The sequence below is a fragment of the Asterias rubens genome, chromosome 5, assembly GCF_902459465.1.
Source record: "Asterias rubens chromosome 5, eAstRub1.3, whole genome shotgun sequence".
Lineage (NCBI taxonomy): Eukaryota > Metazoa > Echinodermata > Asteroidea > Forcipulatida > Asteriidae > Asterias > Asterias rubens.
This window is the reverse complement of record NC_047066.1, coordinates 18,816,257-18,836,437: the sequence shown is the minus strand read 5'-3', so window position 1 is coordinate 18,836,437 and position 20,181 is coordinate 18,816,257. Positions and strand designations below refer to the sequence as shown.

Here is a 20,181-nt window from a genome sequence, read left to right as displayed (position 1 = left end):
TTTAGCGCGTGTGCAACCAAGGATAATGTCAAAGGTTAAAGAGTTGAGCCATTTTCAAAACAAAACTTTGCAGACGACAGCTTGAAAATAGACGTGTTTTATCAATTTTGGAGCTTAAATCAAGTGATGCAGCGTGAATTGGGAAGCTTTCCTTTTCCTCCACCGATAAGGGCGAAATTAAAGGACAATGGTTTCGGAATTGTGGAAGATGTTTTCGAAATGAAACCGACGGAGTTGAGCAGAGGTAGAATTTTGCAGAGTTTTGCGTTAACCAGTTACGATATGGCGTGGTTTATTTGAATAAAAGGCAGTACAGTGCCAGTGTGTATTCATTTGTTTATATTATAATTGTGACTGTTTGGGGGAACTTGGATTAATTATAAATTTCAGACTTTATTTCCCCAACATAAAGCCTACTTTTACTTACTAACTTTTGTGTACCGGCTATGTCAACATTAACAAGCCACACAAAAGTGGGGCTAATAGGAGACTTTCCAACGCTAGGCGGCAGCAGACATACCGGGTAAATTTCCATTGTTTACGTAGTTCTGAACATGCGCATAATTCTGAGAACAATGGATTTACCCGGTAAGTCTGCTGCCCTCTATCGTCCCAGAAAGTTTCCCATTATATTCCCTAATTATATTCCCATGCAAAATGCATTGGTCATGATGTACTGATGAGATAACTATTAACTGATGTTAAAATTATTATATAGGCCTATCCTATATGGTGATGCATATTTTGTAACTTAAAACAAATTGAAATTCTATGTTTAATTTTTATAAACTGTTGCATGCATCCATGCAATGCTTCCCCCAATATGCAAAAGAAAAAAAGTATTGTTTGAATGATAGTTCAGTTTATATTTTATGAATATTTTCATGAATGGTAATATGTTTTCTTCTTCTAGAAATTGGGATTTCTAAAGAAGAAGCCTTAGATGTCTTGACAATGGTGAGAAGCGCAACATCTGCATCATCGACGCCCAACACTCGTACCCCTAGCAGCAGTACAACATCGTCGGGGTACCAGCATCACCATCCAGAGAGCAGTAAGAGGACAGTGACAGCGTTAGAAATGCTGCGACATGAGAAGGCATCCCCTGCCATCGTTACATTCTGTGAAGACCTGGACGAGATGCTGGGAGGGGGTGTTCCTCTTAGCAAGATAACAGAGATTTGTGGGGCCCCTGGTGTGGGGAAGACACAGACATGGTGAATGTCGTAAAATTGTAAAACCCATACTATTTATTTATACCACAGCATTTTGAAGTCTAGTTGTATAGGCCTATTTGCCTGGAGTGAAAGCAACACGTAATAATGAATTCTAAAGACAGAGTATACATTTGATTTTTGGAACTGTTCAATAAAACTAACATGTGAAACATTGGTTGCGTTTATATCGCCGAGTATAGATAATGACCATGCAGGCAGAATAATCCCTAAACGGAATTCACAATGTGAGAAGCATTTCTGATGGTAATGCTTCTCCGATTCAAAATTTGGGTCATAAAAACTGACATCTTTATAAATTTTTAAACCACATTTCTTCTAAGTGAAATGTTTCTCAAAATGCTGTAGGCCTCTAACCAACAGTTGTTATTGCCATTAATTTGAAGAGTGATTACCAAACAAATAGACGGTGTGACCTGTGACATCACGCGTTTACAAAAGAGCCACAGAGCCTGGACTTCCTGCAGCAGTTGACAGCAGGCACAATTTGTACACAGCCTAATGGAAGAAAACATAAAATCTTATTTTTTATGGAGATTGCATATTCTACTTCATATCAACTTTTGATATGATGAAAGGGGGCACATCTCAAAACTTGTCCAGCTTTTACTTTCATAACTCTTGGATTTATGTGGAAATTATGGCACAAAATGTCAACTTTCCCATATGATCAGTGCAGTATCTTGCCTGCCAGACTAGCCAATTCAAAGAATGTACAAGGTCACACTGATTGTAAACAGAGTTCACATGGTCTACACTTTCCCTCTAAAGACTATCAATTCAATAATTTAAAGGCAGTGGACACTATTGGTAATTACTCAAAATAATTATTAGCATAAAACCTCACTTGGTAACACGTAATGGGGAGAGTTTGATAGTATAAAACATTGTGAGAAACGGCTCCCTCTGAAGTGACGTAGTTTTCGAGAAAGAAGTAAGTTTCCACAAATTTGATTTCGAGACCTCAAGTTTAGAATTTGAGGTCTCGAAATCAAGCATCTAAAAGCACACAACTTCGTGTGACAAGGGTGTTTTCTTTTTTCATTATTATCTCGCAACTTTGATGACCGATGGAGCTCAAATTTTCACAGGTTTGTTATTTTATGCATATGTTGAGATACACCAACTGTGAAGGCTAGTCTTTGACAATTACCAATAGTGTCCACTGCCTGTAAGAATATTGAAGATATTTAATTTGTTTATTGGTTTAGTATCCAGCTTGCAGTCGATGTACAGATACCACAGTGTTTCGGAGGTGTTGAAGGAGAAGCGATATACGTTGATACAGAGGGGAGTTTCATCCCACAGAGGGCAGCAGACATGGCCGTGGCGATGGTGGAACATTGCAGAGGCATTGCTGAGATACAAGAAGTCCAAAGCAAGGGTACAACAAATATACTTTTCAAAATGGAGCAGTATACACACATTTAGCAAGTGGCCCTTAAATGGCAAAACAGCCCAACTCAATATGTTTATGTTATATATAAGATAATTTCTTGGTACATTGAGGACGCTTTTCCCATTACTGCATCGAACTCAACTTTTGGTAGTCAATGCTGCACGTATCATTTTCTCGCAACCCAAATACACACACGCATCCACTCTTCTCAAACAATTACACTGGTTACCAGTTAATCAACGCATCACCTTCAAAACATCAGTGAACATCCACAAAGCACTCTCTAACGTACTTCCACAATACCTTAAAGAGTCGCTAAATTTCAACGAACCTGGCCGGAGTGGGCTCCGCTCCAGCCAAAATCTAACAATCCCTCCCACTCACAAAAGGGCAGGGGACCAGTCTTTTTCAGTTGCTGGTCCCCGGTGCTGGAACGCCCTACCAAGTCATATTCGGAACACCAACACACTCCAGACATTCAAGAGTAAATTAAAAACACATCTATTCTCTTTTCGCTCATAAACGCCTTTTCCGTTGCACTCTTCCAGCGCATTGAATTTTGTAAAATGCGCTCTATAAGTCTCGTTTATTATTAGCAAGAAACTTGACCATAATTGCTTCTCCTAACCCAGATGTATGAGAGGGCTGAAACGGTTTGATTAATCCATGCGCTTGTATGCTCCCCAGGGAGTTGAGGATGTTTGAGGAATGCTCTTATAATTGTGACTGAAACCGAGGATGCCTCATAAATGAACTTAAAGGCAGTGGACACTATTGGTAACTACTCAAAATAATTATTGGCATAAAACCTTTCTTGATTACGAGTAATGGGGAGAGGTTGATAGTATAAAACATTGTGAGAAACAGCTCCCTCTGAAGTGACGTAGTTTTTGAGAAAGAAGTAATTTTCCACAAATTTGATTACGAGACCTCAAGTTTAGAGATTGAGGTCTCGAAATCAAGCATCAGAAAGCACACAACTTCGTGTGACAAGGGTGTTTTTTCTTTCATTATTATCTCGCAACTTCAACGACCGATTGAGCTCAAATTTTCACAGGTTTGTTATTCTATGCATATGTTGAGTTACACCAACTGTGAAGACTAGTCTTTGACAATTACCAATAGTGTCCAGTGTCTTTAACAACTGTAGCTCACAAGCCTGAGGAATTCTGTAAGCAAGGGTGCTTGCGATGTGAACCAGAAACACTTGGTACACCCCTACTCTTCCATAAGTGTTTTGGGTTCTTTTACATCTACTACCGATCCTAGCACACGGGACCCCGGCTTAATGTCCCAAGCAGTTGCGTTAGTGTATCTTGGCCAAGGACACAAGTACCAGGACCAGGGGTCGATTTCACAAAGAGTTAGGACTTGTCCTAACTTGGGACTAGTCATAGGAGATATTAAAAATGTATGGCTAGTCCTATGTTAGGACGAGTAACTCGTCCTAAGTCGAGATAAGACTAGTCTTAACTCTTTATGAAATCCACCCCAGGACTCAAACCTGCAGTATGCTTGATGAACAGGGATACTAAATTTAACATCATTTAATTTAATAGCTACTACAATATTTTCACCGTATAAGATCCAGTTATTCTTTTTATTGTATATTTGCACCAGAGCTGGAAGAGGCGCTTAGATCTTTCTCAATGGAGAAGATTCTGGCTGGTATTCACTACTTTCGTTGCCATGACTACACGGAGCTGCTTGCGTTAGTCAATCTACTACCAGATATCCTCAAGAAACACAACAAGGTACTGTGCTTTTCTCATAACTGAGAAAAAAGAAAAACAAAAAAATTAGGCATGTACCGGTAGTGTTTGTAAAATTGTAAGCACTAGGTGTTCTGGGCGAATTGCCCGAACACCTAATAAATTTATCCAGACCTGAAATTTCATCTTGAGCAAGGCAACGCCATTTTCATTGTGCAAAGGGCACTTCCATTTGTAAATCTTGAAGTCTATGGGAAACTTTTGAAGGGGCACCTTGGCCAAGACCAGGGCAACAAAGGTCTGCTTCTTTGTAGTTTTGGGCCTGCATGTCTCATTTCAAGTTTGTTTTGTAGATCAATAACTAAGAGTAAAACTTGATTTTGTTGCAGGTGAAACTTGTTGTGATTGACAGCATTGCTTTCCACTTCCGGCACGATTTTGATGACTTTTCCTTGAGGACAAGACTTCTGAATGGACTGGCGCAAAGTCTAATTAGAGTTGCATCAAACCACCAATTAGCTGTAAGTGTTCCTAGAAATTACCAAGTCAAGATATTGAATTACTTGGATCATTAAACTTAATGGATGAGCAGTTAATCTGACTGGGGCAGCTCTACTGGTTTGTGCATGATCCAATTGAGTCCACTGTTTGGAAAAGGAATTACATAAAGATAACAGGTGTAAGTTGTCAGATGAAAAGGATGTTTTAGTTTAGCCTCTTTCTTTAATGGAGCTTTCCCGCAATGCAGCCAAAACCCATGCACCCAATTCTGTATGGTTTATATTGAAATAGATCTCTTTCAAATTTGTTCAATCCCGTATCTTTTTTTTCCCTTGACTAGGTTGTGTTGACAAATCAGATGACAACCCGTGTTGGCAGTGGACCCTCTCGCCTTATCCCAGCGCTAGGAGAGAGCTGGGGTCACGCCGGTACTATTAGATTAATCCTCTTCTGGAGAGACAACCAGAGGTAAATTTAGTGTGTCACTGCCTGTGAGTTTACTAACACACTAGATACCCCAACAAATTCACAGATTCTTGTTTATAGTTTGACGTATTGAGAAACAGTGGTAAATGCTATCATGAACTTTGAATCATAAAAATCGACCAAATAAATCTTGACAAAAATAGTAAGTAGGCTGTAGGTCAGGATCACTGGCCTTGAGGAAGTGGGTTCCAATGTGTACAACTAAATTACTAATAACAGCGGATAAGACTCACAGTGAAACCAGCAAGTAGAATTCACAGAATTTTACCAATTGGAAATTCACGTAATGGGAGACTTTGAGGCGCTAGGTGGCAGCAGACTTACCAGGTAAATGTCCATTGTTTACGTAGTTCTGAGCATGCGCACATTACCGAGAACAATGGATTTTACCTGGTAAGTCTGCTGCCACAAAGCGTCCTGAAAGTCTCCCATTAGTGTTCTTGTTCCTGACTATCTCTTCCTTCTGTTTAAGGTACGCAAATCTCTACAAGTCGCCCAACAAACAAGAGATGACAGTTCCTTACCAGATCACGGTAAATAGACATTTTTATGTACTAACTTTTTAAACTCATTTTCCAAATTCCCCCAGAAACCATACTTCAATGTACCGTCATAAATTGACTTCAACTTACCCTTCAGCATTTGCCATTCCATCATCAGTGTTTTGAATTAACTTACAAATGTTTTGTCGTGGCCGGGCGGTCTAGGTCACCGAACCCAAGCTTTGGTGTGGTCAGTGTGGGTTTGAATTCCCGTCATGACCCTTGTGCCCTTGAGCAAGGCACTTAACCATAAATGCTTCGTTAAAAGTTGGGAAGGATGATACCCATGCCTACATGATTTGGGACTGTGAAGGGGGTAACCCTGTTTCAGCCCCAGAAGTACGTGGCAATGTGGCCCTTGTGACAGTTAAGTGTAGCCCTCACCTTGCAGTGGCTGTCTGTGGCATTGTAATGTTAGTTGATCTCTCATAAAAAAAATATACAAAAATGTTTTCATTCAGAGTTTTTATGTTTCGTTTTTCCTAGATGGATGGTCTAAGAAGCGTTCCAAGGTCAAAGGAAGAACATGGATCTCCTTCAACAATGGAAGCATATGAACAGGGCCAGGAAACCACAGAGGACAGTTCCTTTAACCCTCGGAAACGATTGAGAACAACTGATCAAAGCTGAAAAGTTTGGTCGCTGTTGTGATATATTTTTCTGGATAAGGTTACCAACCAAGAAAAAGGTTACCAGCCACGATTTAGGAAACATGCTTGCGACTGGCAAGTTTTTTGCTTAGCAGGAACTTGCTACATGTAGGCATCATTTTAAGCTTCAGTATCTTCATAGAGCTTATATCGCAATTCCCTCCTGGCTGATTTTTCTTCATTGTCGAAAGGTATTGTGGGAAGGAATAGGGGGCATACTAAGCCCTTTTTCTCCACTTCACAGGATTAATGTTGACTTTTCTATGCAATGAGCCGTGTTGATGCCTCTACAGCAACGTTAAGTAATGCTAACATTAAGCATGGATGTTTTTGCAGCCATGCGCAGTCATTGTGAATCCATTATGTTTCGTGTACATAAGAGTTAATGGTTAGTCTTTATATTAAACATTTGTTATTGAGAACAAAAATAAAAGAAACAAAATCTTGTGCATTTGAATACAGAAGTTTAAATTTGTTTTATTTACAAATGAAGTGCTGGTTTTGAAAATAACTCTGTTTCAAGAAGAATGTATTTATCTTACAAAAACACTGATAACAAATTAAACATTAAAGGGAAGGTACACTATTGGTAATTGTCAAAGACCAGTGTTCTCACTTGGTGTATCTAAACATATGCATAAAATAACAAACCTGTGAAAATTTGAGCTAAATTGGTCATCGAAGTTGCGAGATAATTATGAAAGAAAAAACACCCTTGTCACACGAAGTTGTGTGCGTTTAGATGGTTGATTTAGAGACCTCAAATTCTAAATCTGAGGTCTCGAAATCAAATTCCTGGAAAATTACTTCTTTCTTGAAAATTACGTTACTTTAGAGGGAGCCGTTTCTCACAATGTTTTATACTATCAACCTCTCCCCATAACTCGTTACCAAGTGAGGTTTTATGCTGATAATTATTTTGAGTAATTACCAATAGTGTCCACTGCCTTTAAACAGTAACATAAATAATATCAATAATAAAAAAAGATGCACATATTGGATGAATATGCAGGCCTTCAATTACATGGAGGCCCTGGAGGGCCATTGCCTTCGTTGCCCTGGTCTTGGCCCTAGTGCCCTTAAGGCTTGAAAGATTTCCAATGGAAGTGCCCTTAGCAAAGTGAAAGTGGGCTTGCCCTTTTTACATGAAATTCCAGGCCTGCATATGAGTGCATTGTCGCAAAATATGATCACTGGTGAAATATGGAATATTCTTTACCTTAAAGGCAGTGGACACTGGTAATTTCACAAAATGATTATTAGCATAAAACCTTTCTTTGTGACAAGTAATGGGGAGAGGTTGATGGTAAAAATCATTGTGAGAACTGGCTCCCTCTGAAGTGACGTAGTTTTCGAGAAAGAAGTAATTTTCCATGAATTTGATTTCGAGACCTCAAGTTTAGAATTTGAGGTCTCAAAATCAACCATCCAAACGCACACAACTTCATGTGACAAGGGTGTTTTTTTTCTTTCATTATTATCTCACAAGTTCGATGACCGATTGAGCTCAAAGTTTCACAGGTTTGTTATTTCATACATATGTTGAGATACACCAACTGTGAAGGCTAGTCTTTGACAATTACCAACAGTGTCCACTGTCTTTAAAAAGAAGATTTCACTGAGGGATTATCTTCTGCAACAATGCACGAACAAAACGCATTCAGTTATGGACCTTATGCACATGATGTCATATCGGTAGGGCGCCCTCACCTAGAGGTAAAAAAGCGGCCATTAATTGGCCAAACCTGTGCGCAACATGTACAAACCTGTGCGCTTTTGATTATTTCGTCATCGTTTTACCTCTAAGAAGGCGGCTGGATGAAGTCAACGCATAAGGTCTGTATGATTTATATAACTTGCACATAGATCCTTTTCTATTAAATATTTTCCCCTACAAACATAAACAAGGAAACTCCTACACCCCAATCAGAAAATTTACAAAACCCCAAAATAACGGTATATAAATTTACAGACATTTTTTGGAGCACTGGTCCAAACAAGTTAAACAAAATTTTGTAGAATATTATTTGGTTTTAGCCTCACAACGATGTGTGTATAAGCCCCGTGTACTTCCCCGAATTCTTGGAAAAAAAAGGCATATTACTCGGGTAGGATTCGAACCCACAACCTTTTCTAGAGCAGGGCCCAATTTCATGGCTCTGGAAGCAGGGAATTCTGTGCTTACGGCAAGCCTATTTCACGGGTTAGCGGCGAATTTTGGCTTCTGCGCATGCGTACTCCACGTTACTATGCATTCTACGCTTGCACGTAAGCGGGGAATCGTGATCGTAAGCAGAGTAAGTAGGCGGTAAGCAGAGCCATGAAATTGGGCCCAGATGTCTTACCAACTAGACCACAGAGATTGCCCGGTCGCAAAATATTTTAGTGCAGTTTATATAAATACAACAGAGTACATTCTATGTTCATACAAGTGTGAACATTGCAGTGATAACTGTGATGTTTAAATGAATGATACAACAAAAAGCACTGGACACTATTGGTAATTACTCAAAATAATAGTTAGAATAAAAACTGACTTGGTAACGAGCTGTTGAAAATATTGGGAGAAGCGGCTGCCTCTGAAGTAACGCAGTGAGAGAGAGAAGGTAATTTCACACTCAAATTTTAAAGTACTTCAGCTGAAAGCATACAAATGTGTGCACCAATGGGTGTTTTTCTTTCATTATTCTCTTGCAACTTTGATGACCAATTGAGTCAAAATTTTGACAGATTTGTTATTTTATGCATATGTTGGGATACACCAAGTGAGAGTAGTGGGCCCAATTTCATAGCGCTGCTTAACGGTATAGCAAATTTGCGTGCTTACTGTAGCAGAACAATTTGCTTAAGCCTTAGCGTATTTCACATGTTAGCAGAAAAATCGGCCATATTGCGTGTTTACCGTGGATTTTTATTGTGACGTCATTTGTTTTCGTGCGGTAAGCACCGGAAGGTTAGCATGCATTTTCGTGCGCTTACGGCTAGCAGCGCTATGAAACAGAAATTGCACAGTAGGCACAAAATCAGCCGGTAAGCAGCGCTATGAAATTGGGCCCTGATCTTTGACAATTACCAAAGGTGTCCAGTGCATTTAACATGAATGGGTTAGGAGAAGGAAACCAAATTGTGCATTTTACCAGGTCCACACATGCAAGACTTGCACAGTTTATTTGATGGCTTCAGACTGATGCTCGTCTTGGTTGTGGTTTGATGGAATCAAATTATACTCCCCGAAAGACCAACCCAAAAAAATGTAACATCGTGAAAACTCATTTTTTCTTTGCCTTGCCTGAGTTTTTGCCGCTCTTTGCACCTCCACCGTCAACACTCGCCAACTTCTTCTGAAGCACCTCGTCGTTTAGTTGGATCTGCTCGCCCAGTGATGTCCTCAGTCTGGAAATTTCATCATTCAACTGGGATGTGATCAGCTTTCGCAATTCCTTTTGAGCCGGAGTTTCTTCTGTAACGATACATTACAAATAATTCTTGATGCTCAAATGTTAATGCAAAAACAGTGTATCCTTGTACTAAACGACTCGTTACATACCAGTTTGAAAGCGCAAAATGTTCTTCTCTCAATTAAAAATACGCCTGAACAGGGCTTGAAATAACCCACAGCAATTGCTGTGGTGCCCTGGGCTTTTGCAGTGGTGCCCTTTACAAAGTTCAAGTACAATTTCCATTTCCAGAGGAAAATGGCTGTGCCCCAAAAATAAAATTCAAGGCCTGCCAGGATGTACACGAAAAAAAAATCCCCAAAACTGGTGCTGAGCTACAATGTATTTGCATGGCAGGTCTCTTGTTACTAAAAAAATTAAAAAGATTGTTTGCACACACAACTATAAATTACATTTTCTTTTACCGTTATTCACAATCTTTACACTTAAAATTAATTTGTCTTTAATTTGAAGTTAACAATTTCCAAAATTGAGGTGTACCTCGAGGTGGCTCTTCTATTTGTTGTTCTTCCTCCTTGTTCAGCTGTTCCTCTGACTGCTCTCCCTCCACTGATTGTTCGCCATTCACATCACCAGCTGCAATATTAAAACAAAAACAAGGTTGGATTAGAAGCAGTTAGAGTATGAACAGCTTCGCTCTACAAACACTATGATCCACGACATCCTTTGTTCTAAACACACTTGGGGAGACTGTTCTTTTTCACATGCTGGACCATCTCTTTGGAATGCACTTCTATTGAATCTCAGACTAGTAGACTCACTAAATACATCCAGCATTCAATACAGCTTAGTGTTTCTACAAGACAGCTTCACTGTACAGGCATCATGCTCCTCAACATCCCTCATTCTAAACACACTTGGGGAGACCGTTCTTTTTCACATGCTGGACCATCTCTTTGGAATGCACTTCCACTGAACCTCAGACTAGTAGACACTCTCTTTAGCTTAAAAAAAACTTGAAAACTCATCTTTTTTATGTGTGCCAGGAGAGGTGTTTAAATTTACCGCAAAAAACACACACAGTTTTGCTTGTGATTTCACAAGCTGTTAAACTACAGTTTATGTAAGGTAGCCTAAGTGTGCACAAAGAATGCATTCACCACATGATGTTGTCATATTGCAGGCTGGTACAGTGCATGTATCAGTCAAAACCATATGGATGAGGTTGATTGGCCAGACAGTAAGAGGGGTTAAAAAGCAATCCATTCTTTGGACGACTTTTTGATAAACCATCCCCGTTTGGTTGACCCCATCTCTGGGCCCAATTTCATGGCTCTCTTACACAAGCAGGGAATCCTTTCACGGATGCGTACTTTACATGACTAGGCATTCTGTATTACACAGCTAGCACAGAAATACCGCGCTTGAACAGTAAAGTATGCGAGTAATGGTGATCGTCAGCCAAGAATTTGGCGGTAAGCAGAGAGCCATGAAATTGGGCCCTGATTTTATCCAGGAAAAGAGGCCAATAGTGGTGGAAAACATTTGTATTACTCACCCTCAGAGGGAACAGGAGTCTCTGGCATCCCCGCGTAGGAAATGGACAGGTCCAATCTGACCATGGGTGTGAAGACGTACTTGTAGAGTTTATAGTGACGGAAGTAAGTATTGAGAATGTACTCTGTGATGATCTTAACCTGGTCTGGGCTGAATAGGTTGATGCTCCATGGTGGACGCTAAAGGAAAAACAAAATCAGTTAGTAAATTACTCTACAAGTTAACGATGAGCAAAACAGACTTGGTGAGGAGCACTGGAGAGCTGTTTATGTTATAAAACATTGTGAGAAACAACTCCCTTTGAAGTAATTATGTAGTTTCAGAGAAAGAGGTAATTTTTAACACCAAATTTGAATCTGAGAAAAGCTTTAGGCGTCTGAAAGCACACAATTCTATGCAAGAAGGGTGTTTTTTCTTTCATTATTTTCTTGCAACCTCGTTGATCCATTGAGTTCAAATTTTCACAGGTTTGTTATTGTATGCAATATGTTGGGATGCACCAAGTGTGGATACTGGTCTTTGACAATTACATGAACTGCCTCTAGCTGCCAGGCAACCTCGGTAGTCTAGTTGGTAAGACACTGTTCTAGAATTGCAAGGGTCGTGGATTCGAATCCCACCCGAGTAACATGGCTGTGATATTTTTTCACAGGACTTGGGAAAGTACTGAGTATACAGTGCTAACACACATCGGTTAAAAAAAAAAAAAAAAAAAAAAAAATTAATATTCTTTATCCCCGATAATTACATGTACCATAAGTGTATCAATCAATCAATCAATCAATCAATCAATCAATCAATCAATCAATCAATCAATCAATCAATCAATCAATCAATCAATCAATATAACATTTATTTCCACATTCACATCACATGCAGGCATTATCCTAAAAGCCGAGGCTTGTGGCGGATGTGCCCGTTACAAGATTACAGAACAAAACAGGAAAACAGCACTAAATAGACGAATAAATAAATACTAACTGCTACGGTAGATAACTACATAAAGGTTTAACCATGGTTAAACAAGATGTTTATAACTCTGAAGCAGAACATGTATGCAAAGTAAACAAAGGGACAGCAATTATACAAACAACACAAATTAGAAAACATAGACGAGTAAGTAGGCGGGTAAGTAAGTAACGGCTAAGCCAACTACCAGTAGAAAAAAGCAAATCGATCAATTATGTTGAGAATTGATTGTTGTATCCTGAGTTTAAAGACATTGTTGTTGTTTGTAAATTTGTCAATGCCAAGTGTCTTCCAAAATCTATTTGTAATCTGTAACAGACAGTTGAGTTCAAGAACGTTTTTGCAACCTTTGAAAAAGTTGTGTTTTAAAGCCATTATACACTTTTGGAACAGAAAAAAAAGAAAAAAAGTTCACAGATTTACAAATAACTTACAGGGTTTACGGAAGGTAATGGTGAAAGACTTCTCTTGAAATATTATTCCATGGAATGCTTTACTTTTTGAGAAAACATTAAAACAATTATCAATTCTCTACATTGAGAATTACGGATTATAGTAAACACATGTCATGACACGGCGAAGCGTGCGGAAACAAGGGTGGGTTTTCCCATTATTTTCTTCCGACTCCGATGACCGATTGAGCCTAAATTTTCACAGGTTTGTTATTTTCTATATAAGTTGTGGTACACGAAGTGTGGGCCTTGGACAATACTGTTTACCGAAAGTGTCCACTGGCTTTAATGCATTTTTTGTCTCAAATGGTATAAAGACAAGGCAAAGTGTTTGATTCAGTTATTACATGCATTTGTAGAAATTTCACACGAAAAAAGTTTCAATGATTTTCTTGATTACCTTAACTGCATGGCACAGCACCATCTCTTTAAAGTAGCTGTACGTCTGCTCCAAGTTACCAAATGGGGTCTCTGTAAATCAAAAAAATAAACCATAAATATATAACAAGGGTATACCTATGAGCAAGTTCGAGTGTGCACAATGGTTAACTAAAGGTTGACCATTTTGACTCGAACCCAGGCTGGTCGACCATTGGTTGACTACTGTGGTCGACCATTTGGAACCAGCCTCGAGCCCATGGTTTCTTCACTGGTCCCAACAGCATATTCCATTATAACATGTGTTAAGCGCAGAGGGGAACCAGTGATACTTTAGCGAAAAGGTGGAAGGTTGACTAGACTACCAAACGAGTCGTTCGGGTGCGCATGTGCGTTGCTTGTCTGTGGTCGACCACTGGTGGACTATTTGTGCGCACTCGAACTTGCTCTAAATGGAGAAAGTTTAAAAACCTAGCAATGTGCCATGCTGCATAAATGGGCCCAGTTTTGGTAGTCAAAATGCATGGAAAGATGGCGAGTGTCTACCTGCACTATACATCGCCTAAAAAGCACAATATTATGCACAAGAAATCCGACTCTCAAAATGATGTGTGCAAGATTGATTGTGTCTCAGATGAATCGGGTCAATACAAGAAATGAATGTTGCATACATCGCAATCCTGTATGCTTCTTGGAAAGTAACATGTTGAATGATTGGTAGTTAGTTTGTCAGTGGGATTTAAAGGGTGGCTACAATGCTTTTTTTATTCATTTAAATGATTAAACAGGAGTTTTTAAACCTCACATATGTTTTATTTGTAATGGGATGAAATTGCAGCCCCCTTTTTTTTTTTTTTTTTTTTTTTTTTGGTGGAGCTGCCGGGGATTGAACCCGGGGCCTCGCGCATTTCATCCCATTACATATTAAATGCGCAAGTATTTTAAAAACGGTTTTAAAGAGATTAGGGGAACCCGCCCCTTAAAAGGGAGCCTTCATTTGCATAAACGTGACGTCATGTCGGTAACCCAAGCTGTACGTCCATGTGCATAGTACATGTACACACGTGTGCAGTGTGTGGCCTGGAACCTAGGCGCGTGTAGTTAGGGAGCAGACTTTTTTTGCCGATGATTTCGATGGTAGGGGGGGGGGAGCAGTAACAATCCACAAAACTTATTCGCTAAGTACACAAGTTAGATATATCGGGAATAAACAAAACACATTTTATTGATGTTCAATATATATTTCAGAAGTGAATGACAGCAAAATTAACTGTTTTATTTGAATTCACTGCAGCATCCCTTTAAGCTGGTTGGGCGAGGATATATCAATACTGATTGCAAAAATAAAATTTGACCATGGAGCCCCTTTTCAATTAGAAGAAACTACTCACCATTGCATACTTCATGCGTCTTCTTGAGGATAGAGAAGAAGGCACTAAGCTGCTCCTTATTGAAGCCATTATCCAGAGCAAACTGTACTGTGTAGTAGTAGAGATCCAACAGAACGGATGAAGAAGACGTCTCATCATGATCTTCCAGCTTAAACTGGTCTGCTAGAATGCTGCAGAGCAAATAAGTACATAATAAGTATACTATTGTCTATAGCTACAGAATGATTCACTAATAGTCAGGCTATGAAGACATTATCCAGAGCAAACTGCACTATGTAGTCAAGATTCCCGAGAACAGAAGAGAAGGACGTCTCATCATGATCTTCCAGCTTAAACTGGTCTGCTAGAATGCTGCAGATCAAATAAGTACAGAATAAGTATACAATAGCTACAGAATATTCAACTGATAGTCAGGCTATGAAGCCATTGTCCAGAGCAAACTGCACTGTGTAGTAGTAGAGATTCGAGAGAACAGAAGAGGAGGACGTCTCAACATGATCTTCCAGCTTAAACTGGTCTGCTAGAATGCTGCAGATCAAGTACAGAATAAGTATACAATAGCTACAGTGTGTTTCACTATGTCACGCTATGAAGCCATCATGCAGAGCAAACTGCACTGTGTAGTAGTAAAGATTCGAGAGAACAGGAGAGGAGGATGTCTCATCATGATCTTTCAGCCTTAACTGGTCGGCTAGAATGCTGCAGATCAAATAAGTACAGAATAGCTACAGAATGTATTGATTAGGTAGTGTTGACTGGTCCATGCTAGAATGGAAAATTCTTTCTCGAAAACTGTGTTACTTCAGAGGGAGCCGTTTCCATAATGTTTTATACAATCAACAGCTCTCCATTGCTTGTTACCAAGTAAGTTTTTATGCCAACAATTGTTTCGAGAAAATAAAAATTGTGTCTAGTGCCATTAAACAATTGTGTGCATGTGAAATCAAAAGTACGTGCTCTTAGTATTTGACTGACCTGCGGACATCTGCCATGGAGGTGGCGTTCATGAGAGTCTCAGCTTGAGTGACATCTATGTCTGCCCTGTTCGAAACAAAGAATTGAATTTCATGACAGATTTGAAATTCAAGCTTTCCTTTCTTGCAATGCAAATTGGGAAGGTAGTGCTTTCTGTTATACCGGCCAGGCTTCGGACTGATGATACCCAAGCCTACGTATATTCGTAAGGACTGTGAAAGGGGTTATCCTGTTTCAGCCCTAGGAGTAGGTGGCAATGGCCTCAAAAAAAAAATTACCTTGAAGTGGCCTTCAGGCCTCGTGGGTCCTGGTGACTTGCAAAAAAAACAACAACAAAAAAAACCCAAAAACCCAACACAGTACATAGACATCACATTCATCATTTATTAGCTTTCTTCCCATCTGTTTGTGCATGCATGTAATAATAATAATAATAATAAACAGTTTTTATATAGAGTCTTGAAGCGCTTTACAAGAAAAACATATCAAAATGCCATTAATACAAATCAACAAAATTAATGATACGAATAAACAAAAAAAGCAACAGAAAACAACAGAGAACTACATGTAATTGAATAAATATGTTTTCAGCAGTGATTTGAACTGATTTTCAGTCTTGGCAGTACAGGAGATGACTTTCTTTCGCACACTCATGAGTGTGCAAAAGAGCGATGACCGTCTTTGTACGTGTGACTGTTGTTTGTAGTTCTAATGAAGAGGTAGAGCGGAGATTGCGAGATGGTTTGTGAGTGTAAAAGAGGCCATGTATGTTTAATACTCTAGGCCCGTATGCTTCATTTTTGAAAGGGCATTTTCTCATCGATAAAGGGCACCCTATGGGCACTTGAAGGGCACCGAGGCAGTGACCAGCAGGAGGCATGGAGGCAATCGCCTTTGTTGCCTCCATGAAGTACCCGGCCTGTTTCTCATGGCCTACTGTTCTAGTCATTTTTAAATTCACATATTTTGTAGTTCAGCCATGTGTTGCAAAGACTGTTTTTTAATAATAAAAATACATCTACAATGTATAGATACTATCTATGAAATCAGTCCTAGTAAAATTTTGAAAAACTGGGCCCCTATCTATAGCACAAATGTCAAAATAGAGAAAAAAGGAAGATTTCTGTAGTTGGGGTTTACAAGTTTTCCCCAATTTGTTGATGTGATTTTTGAAAGAATTTCTAACAATCGTCCTACTTCCACTGCTCAGTAATATTTTTACTAATCAACCGTTTTTCCTCTTGCTAATGAATGGTGGTGAAAAAAAAAATGAAATTAACGAAGCCAGCAAGTGATTGGTCACTGTAGTACAGTGTCATGTGGAATGATTTCAATGCACATCCAAATAAATTCTATAAGTTAAGATGTTTCATCTGATCTTGTTTAAGAGGCAGAATTATTTCTTTCGAACACTTGTTGCCATTTGCAACTCATCACATTGAAGTTCCAATGCTGCCTCACAGATTGCAAAGTTCACAATACAATGGCCTGCGGTGCATTTCTGTGAAAGTCAATTCAAATGGTCTGAACTGATCTAGCTAGCATTTGACAACATTTCGGAAACGTTTCCGTATCACGCCATAACTTTATGAAAAAACATAGGCCTAGTTAGTTTCTAATTTACCGCAATGGGATATCATTTTTGTAAAACCTTGTGACATTTCAAAGACAAAACCATCCAAAGAGTAGAGTGTAGAGAGTGATGCTTATTTCATGCAGTGTAGGTCTAATACTATTACATTACATTAGTCGATAGTAGATTAGAATGAAGCTGCATGCATACATTTAAACTTTACATGGCATAATTAAAGAGGATAAATTGCTTTAAAAAATTATTTTTTTCTTTGAATGTTTATCCCCCTTTCACACCCACCCCCAACAAAAACAAAGCAAACCACAACCAAAATAACACCAATCAATAATAATGGATGTCGGACACTTCATACCCTGGACACTTCGTACCTTCGTGACATTTGTACCATAACCAAATTGGTCACTTCGTACCTTCGGCCGAGTCACTTCATACCTTTATGAAAATGTGTATTCCTCAACAATTTAATGTTGATTGAGATAAAAAAAATTAATAATAGGCTACTTAATGAACTATAATTTTTGTTTGAATATGTTAATGTCATTTTTAATGTGAAATTAATATTTTGTATAAGTTAATTACCACAAAGGACAACATGTTACGCCAATATTTTTTACAAATATTTTAAAGTCAAACAATCATGCAATCGTCAAATGGCTCCTTGCTTGGTGTCCCAACAAAATAGTAACAGTTGGTTTAATGTGCTTCTATTTAATAATCATCCGATCACAAAGCACAAAAAAATCATAAACGGTGCAGAAATCCCGAATTAGTACGAATGTAGGAAGTGTCTCGTGAGAGGTACAAAGTGACTCGTGAGAAGGTACGAAGTGTCTTGTAATAAGGTACGAATTAGTGTCCAAGGTACGACGTGTCCAAAGTCACTTCGTACCTTGAAAAAGTACGAAGTGTCCAGGGTACGAAGTGGCAAAGGTACGAAGTGTTCTGAGGAAAAGTTTCCGTATGGCGCCACCACTTTTTCATTCGAAATAAAATAATATAGTATCTAATTTACCTGATTGATCCCTTTTTGTAAAAATGAGTGAAAAAGTGGTGGCGCCATACGGAAAGTTATCCTGTCCTGACACCAATAATAATATGTTCAATATTGCTTTGGTAAGTTTTTCTTCCAAATAATAAACCGAAGTGTGGCCATACATTAAATAACATTCAACACTTTATGGAGCTGGCAGGGTAGACAGTACAGGGATTCGACTACAGTACACACACGGTCGGTCACACACACAAACAAAACATTCCGCCAGACAAACAAAGCAATCCAGGTAAAGTGATATGCACGGGCTTCCCGATGCACAAATGCAGTTCAGACAGCTAGACACCCCAGCCATTCCAACAATTATGAATTAGGGCAAAGTTATTGTACTTACTTGAGGTATTTTGGACACTTCTCCCGGCATTATGACTTCTTTTATAACTCAGCTTGCAGTGCTTTATTAAAATTACCACTTGGTTTTATCTATGCACAAGTTCCATGTCTTAAACTAAGAGAAAACGGTAAATATTACTGAAGATTTCGTCCTTCACGTCGAACTCTGCTTGTTGTCACCATGGAAAAATTACCACGACTCTTGAGGGCGCCCTGTCATAAGAGCGGGCCGCGCCGGTTTTGGGCACAAGGGAGAGCCACGTCATTAATAGACAGTGGATTGGAGAGAAAGAGTTGAGACGGGGCGAGTAAAGATGAAGAGCAAATTTTGCAACTTACATAGAAACACTGTATTTATAAGAAGCAACAAGAAATAGAGATGGACGTTGGACTTTTTAAGTTTACTGGAAGTCTCTCCTCACGCAAAAGTAAACTGTGGTTTTTTTGCACTCAGTGAAGTGCCAAGACCTACAAGCTGTGCGCCTGAAACTCGTGCCAACAAGTTAAGTAAGGGCGACTAAACAGGTTTATAATTGTCGAACTATTTATGTTTTGCCATTTTTTTATGCACTGGGGTGAGCCAGTAGGTTTGTTGTAAGTGGATCCAAGAGCAAGGATAGCTTCAAGAAACAAGTTCACTTAAAAAACTCGGTAGTTTTCAACTGTTGTTTGTGCATGTAAACACAAGGAAAATGTGTTTATAGACTAGATAGGCCTGCGCAGGGTATGTATTTTTTTATAGTAATGCAATTTTTACCGAACATCTTCTAAAATCTTCAGCATAATTGTTTGTTTGTTTGTTTGTTTGAATGATCTTCTCATCAAGGGAACTCGGCAAACTCCCACAGGGGATCCAAGCTGGCAACAACCAATCTCGCTCATACTAACATTAGTTTAAAATCTGTGATTATGAATTACACAAATCAAGAAATTGTGATTCAGTAACTAGACAACAATTTTTTTTATTCTAGTCATTGTGAAATCAGCGGTTAGCTGGGGGATTCGAACCCACAACCTAGTGATTGCAAGTCATGCAGTCTAACCACTTGACCATGGTGACAGTGTATTATAGTAATATGGTATTATTAGTCAAACTAATTACTGAATGTAATGCCTTTTTTTACGCGAGCATAATATAATAAAGTTAACAAGAAAACATATTTGCTCATGAAATAAGAATTCAGTCGGGGAGAGATTGATTAGGATCAATGAGGAGCAGTATAAAACAAAGAATCTTTAATCATATGTCAATGCCACAACTCGGGCTCAACTGATGAACCTCTTTCTTGCACTTCGAATAAAGAACTCACTTGATCGACTCGTCGCACAGGAACTGCACTAAAAATGTAACTTTCTGCACAAAACACAATTGGATTTGTTTGAAAGGCTGTTTGTAAACCAGACAAAAGGTCCCTTTCACACATCTACGCAAAGAAGGAAAACTGTATTAAAATTGACACTACGAGTGTTCTGACGATAGATAGGGCATACCGAACAGAGAATCAAACCTATCATTATGGTGTTTAAATAATGTAATGTACGAGGATGGTCGCAATCC

At 38.9% G+C, this 20,181-nt stretch overlaps 2 protein-coding genes across 3 annotated transcripts; one reads left to right on the top strand and one right to left on the bottom strand.

Annotated features, from left to right (window-relative positions):
• Positions 1–33: 33 nt before the first annotated feature.
• On the top strand, positions 34–6,940 carry LOC117290632 (DNA repair protein RAD51 homolog 3-like). Of its 2 annotated transcripts, none has more exons than XM_033772141.1 (8): positions 34–244; positions 914–1,217; positions 2,447–2,619; positions 4,255–4,388; positions 4,736–4,867; positions 5,188–5,315; positions 5,806–5,866; positions 6,362–6,940. In XM_033772141.1, the coding sequence occupies exons 1-8, from the start codon at positions 127–129 to the stop codon at positions 6,503–6,505; spliced, it is 1,194 nt and encodes a 397-aa protein (XP_033628032.1). In that variant the 5' UTR covers positions 34–126; the 3' UTR covers positions 6,506–6,940. The 2 variants fall into 2 exon arrangements, with proteins under 2 accessions (XP_033628032.1, XP_033628033.1); XM_033772142.1 differs by lacking the exon at positions 34–244 and adding an exon at positions 646–732.
• A 2,511-nt stretch (positions 6,941–9,451) lies between these two features.
• Positions 9,452–20,138, bottom strand: LOC117290473 (coiled-coil domain-containing protein 189-like). Its single transcript, XM_033771888.1, has 8 exons — positions 20,115–20,138; positions 18,625–18,644; positions 15,646–15,711; positions 14,671–14,840; positions 13,302–13,372; positions 11,482–11,659; positions 10,464–10,559; positions 9,452–9,985 (listed from the first exon to the last, which is right to left on the bottom strand). Exons 1-8 carry the CDS (start codon positions 20,136–20,138, stop codon positions 9,795–9,797), a joined length of 816 nt encoding a protein of 271 aa, XP_033627779.1. The 3' UTR covers positions 9,452–9,794.
• Between the last annotated feature and the right edge of the window lie 43 nt (positions 20,139–20,181).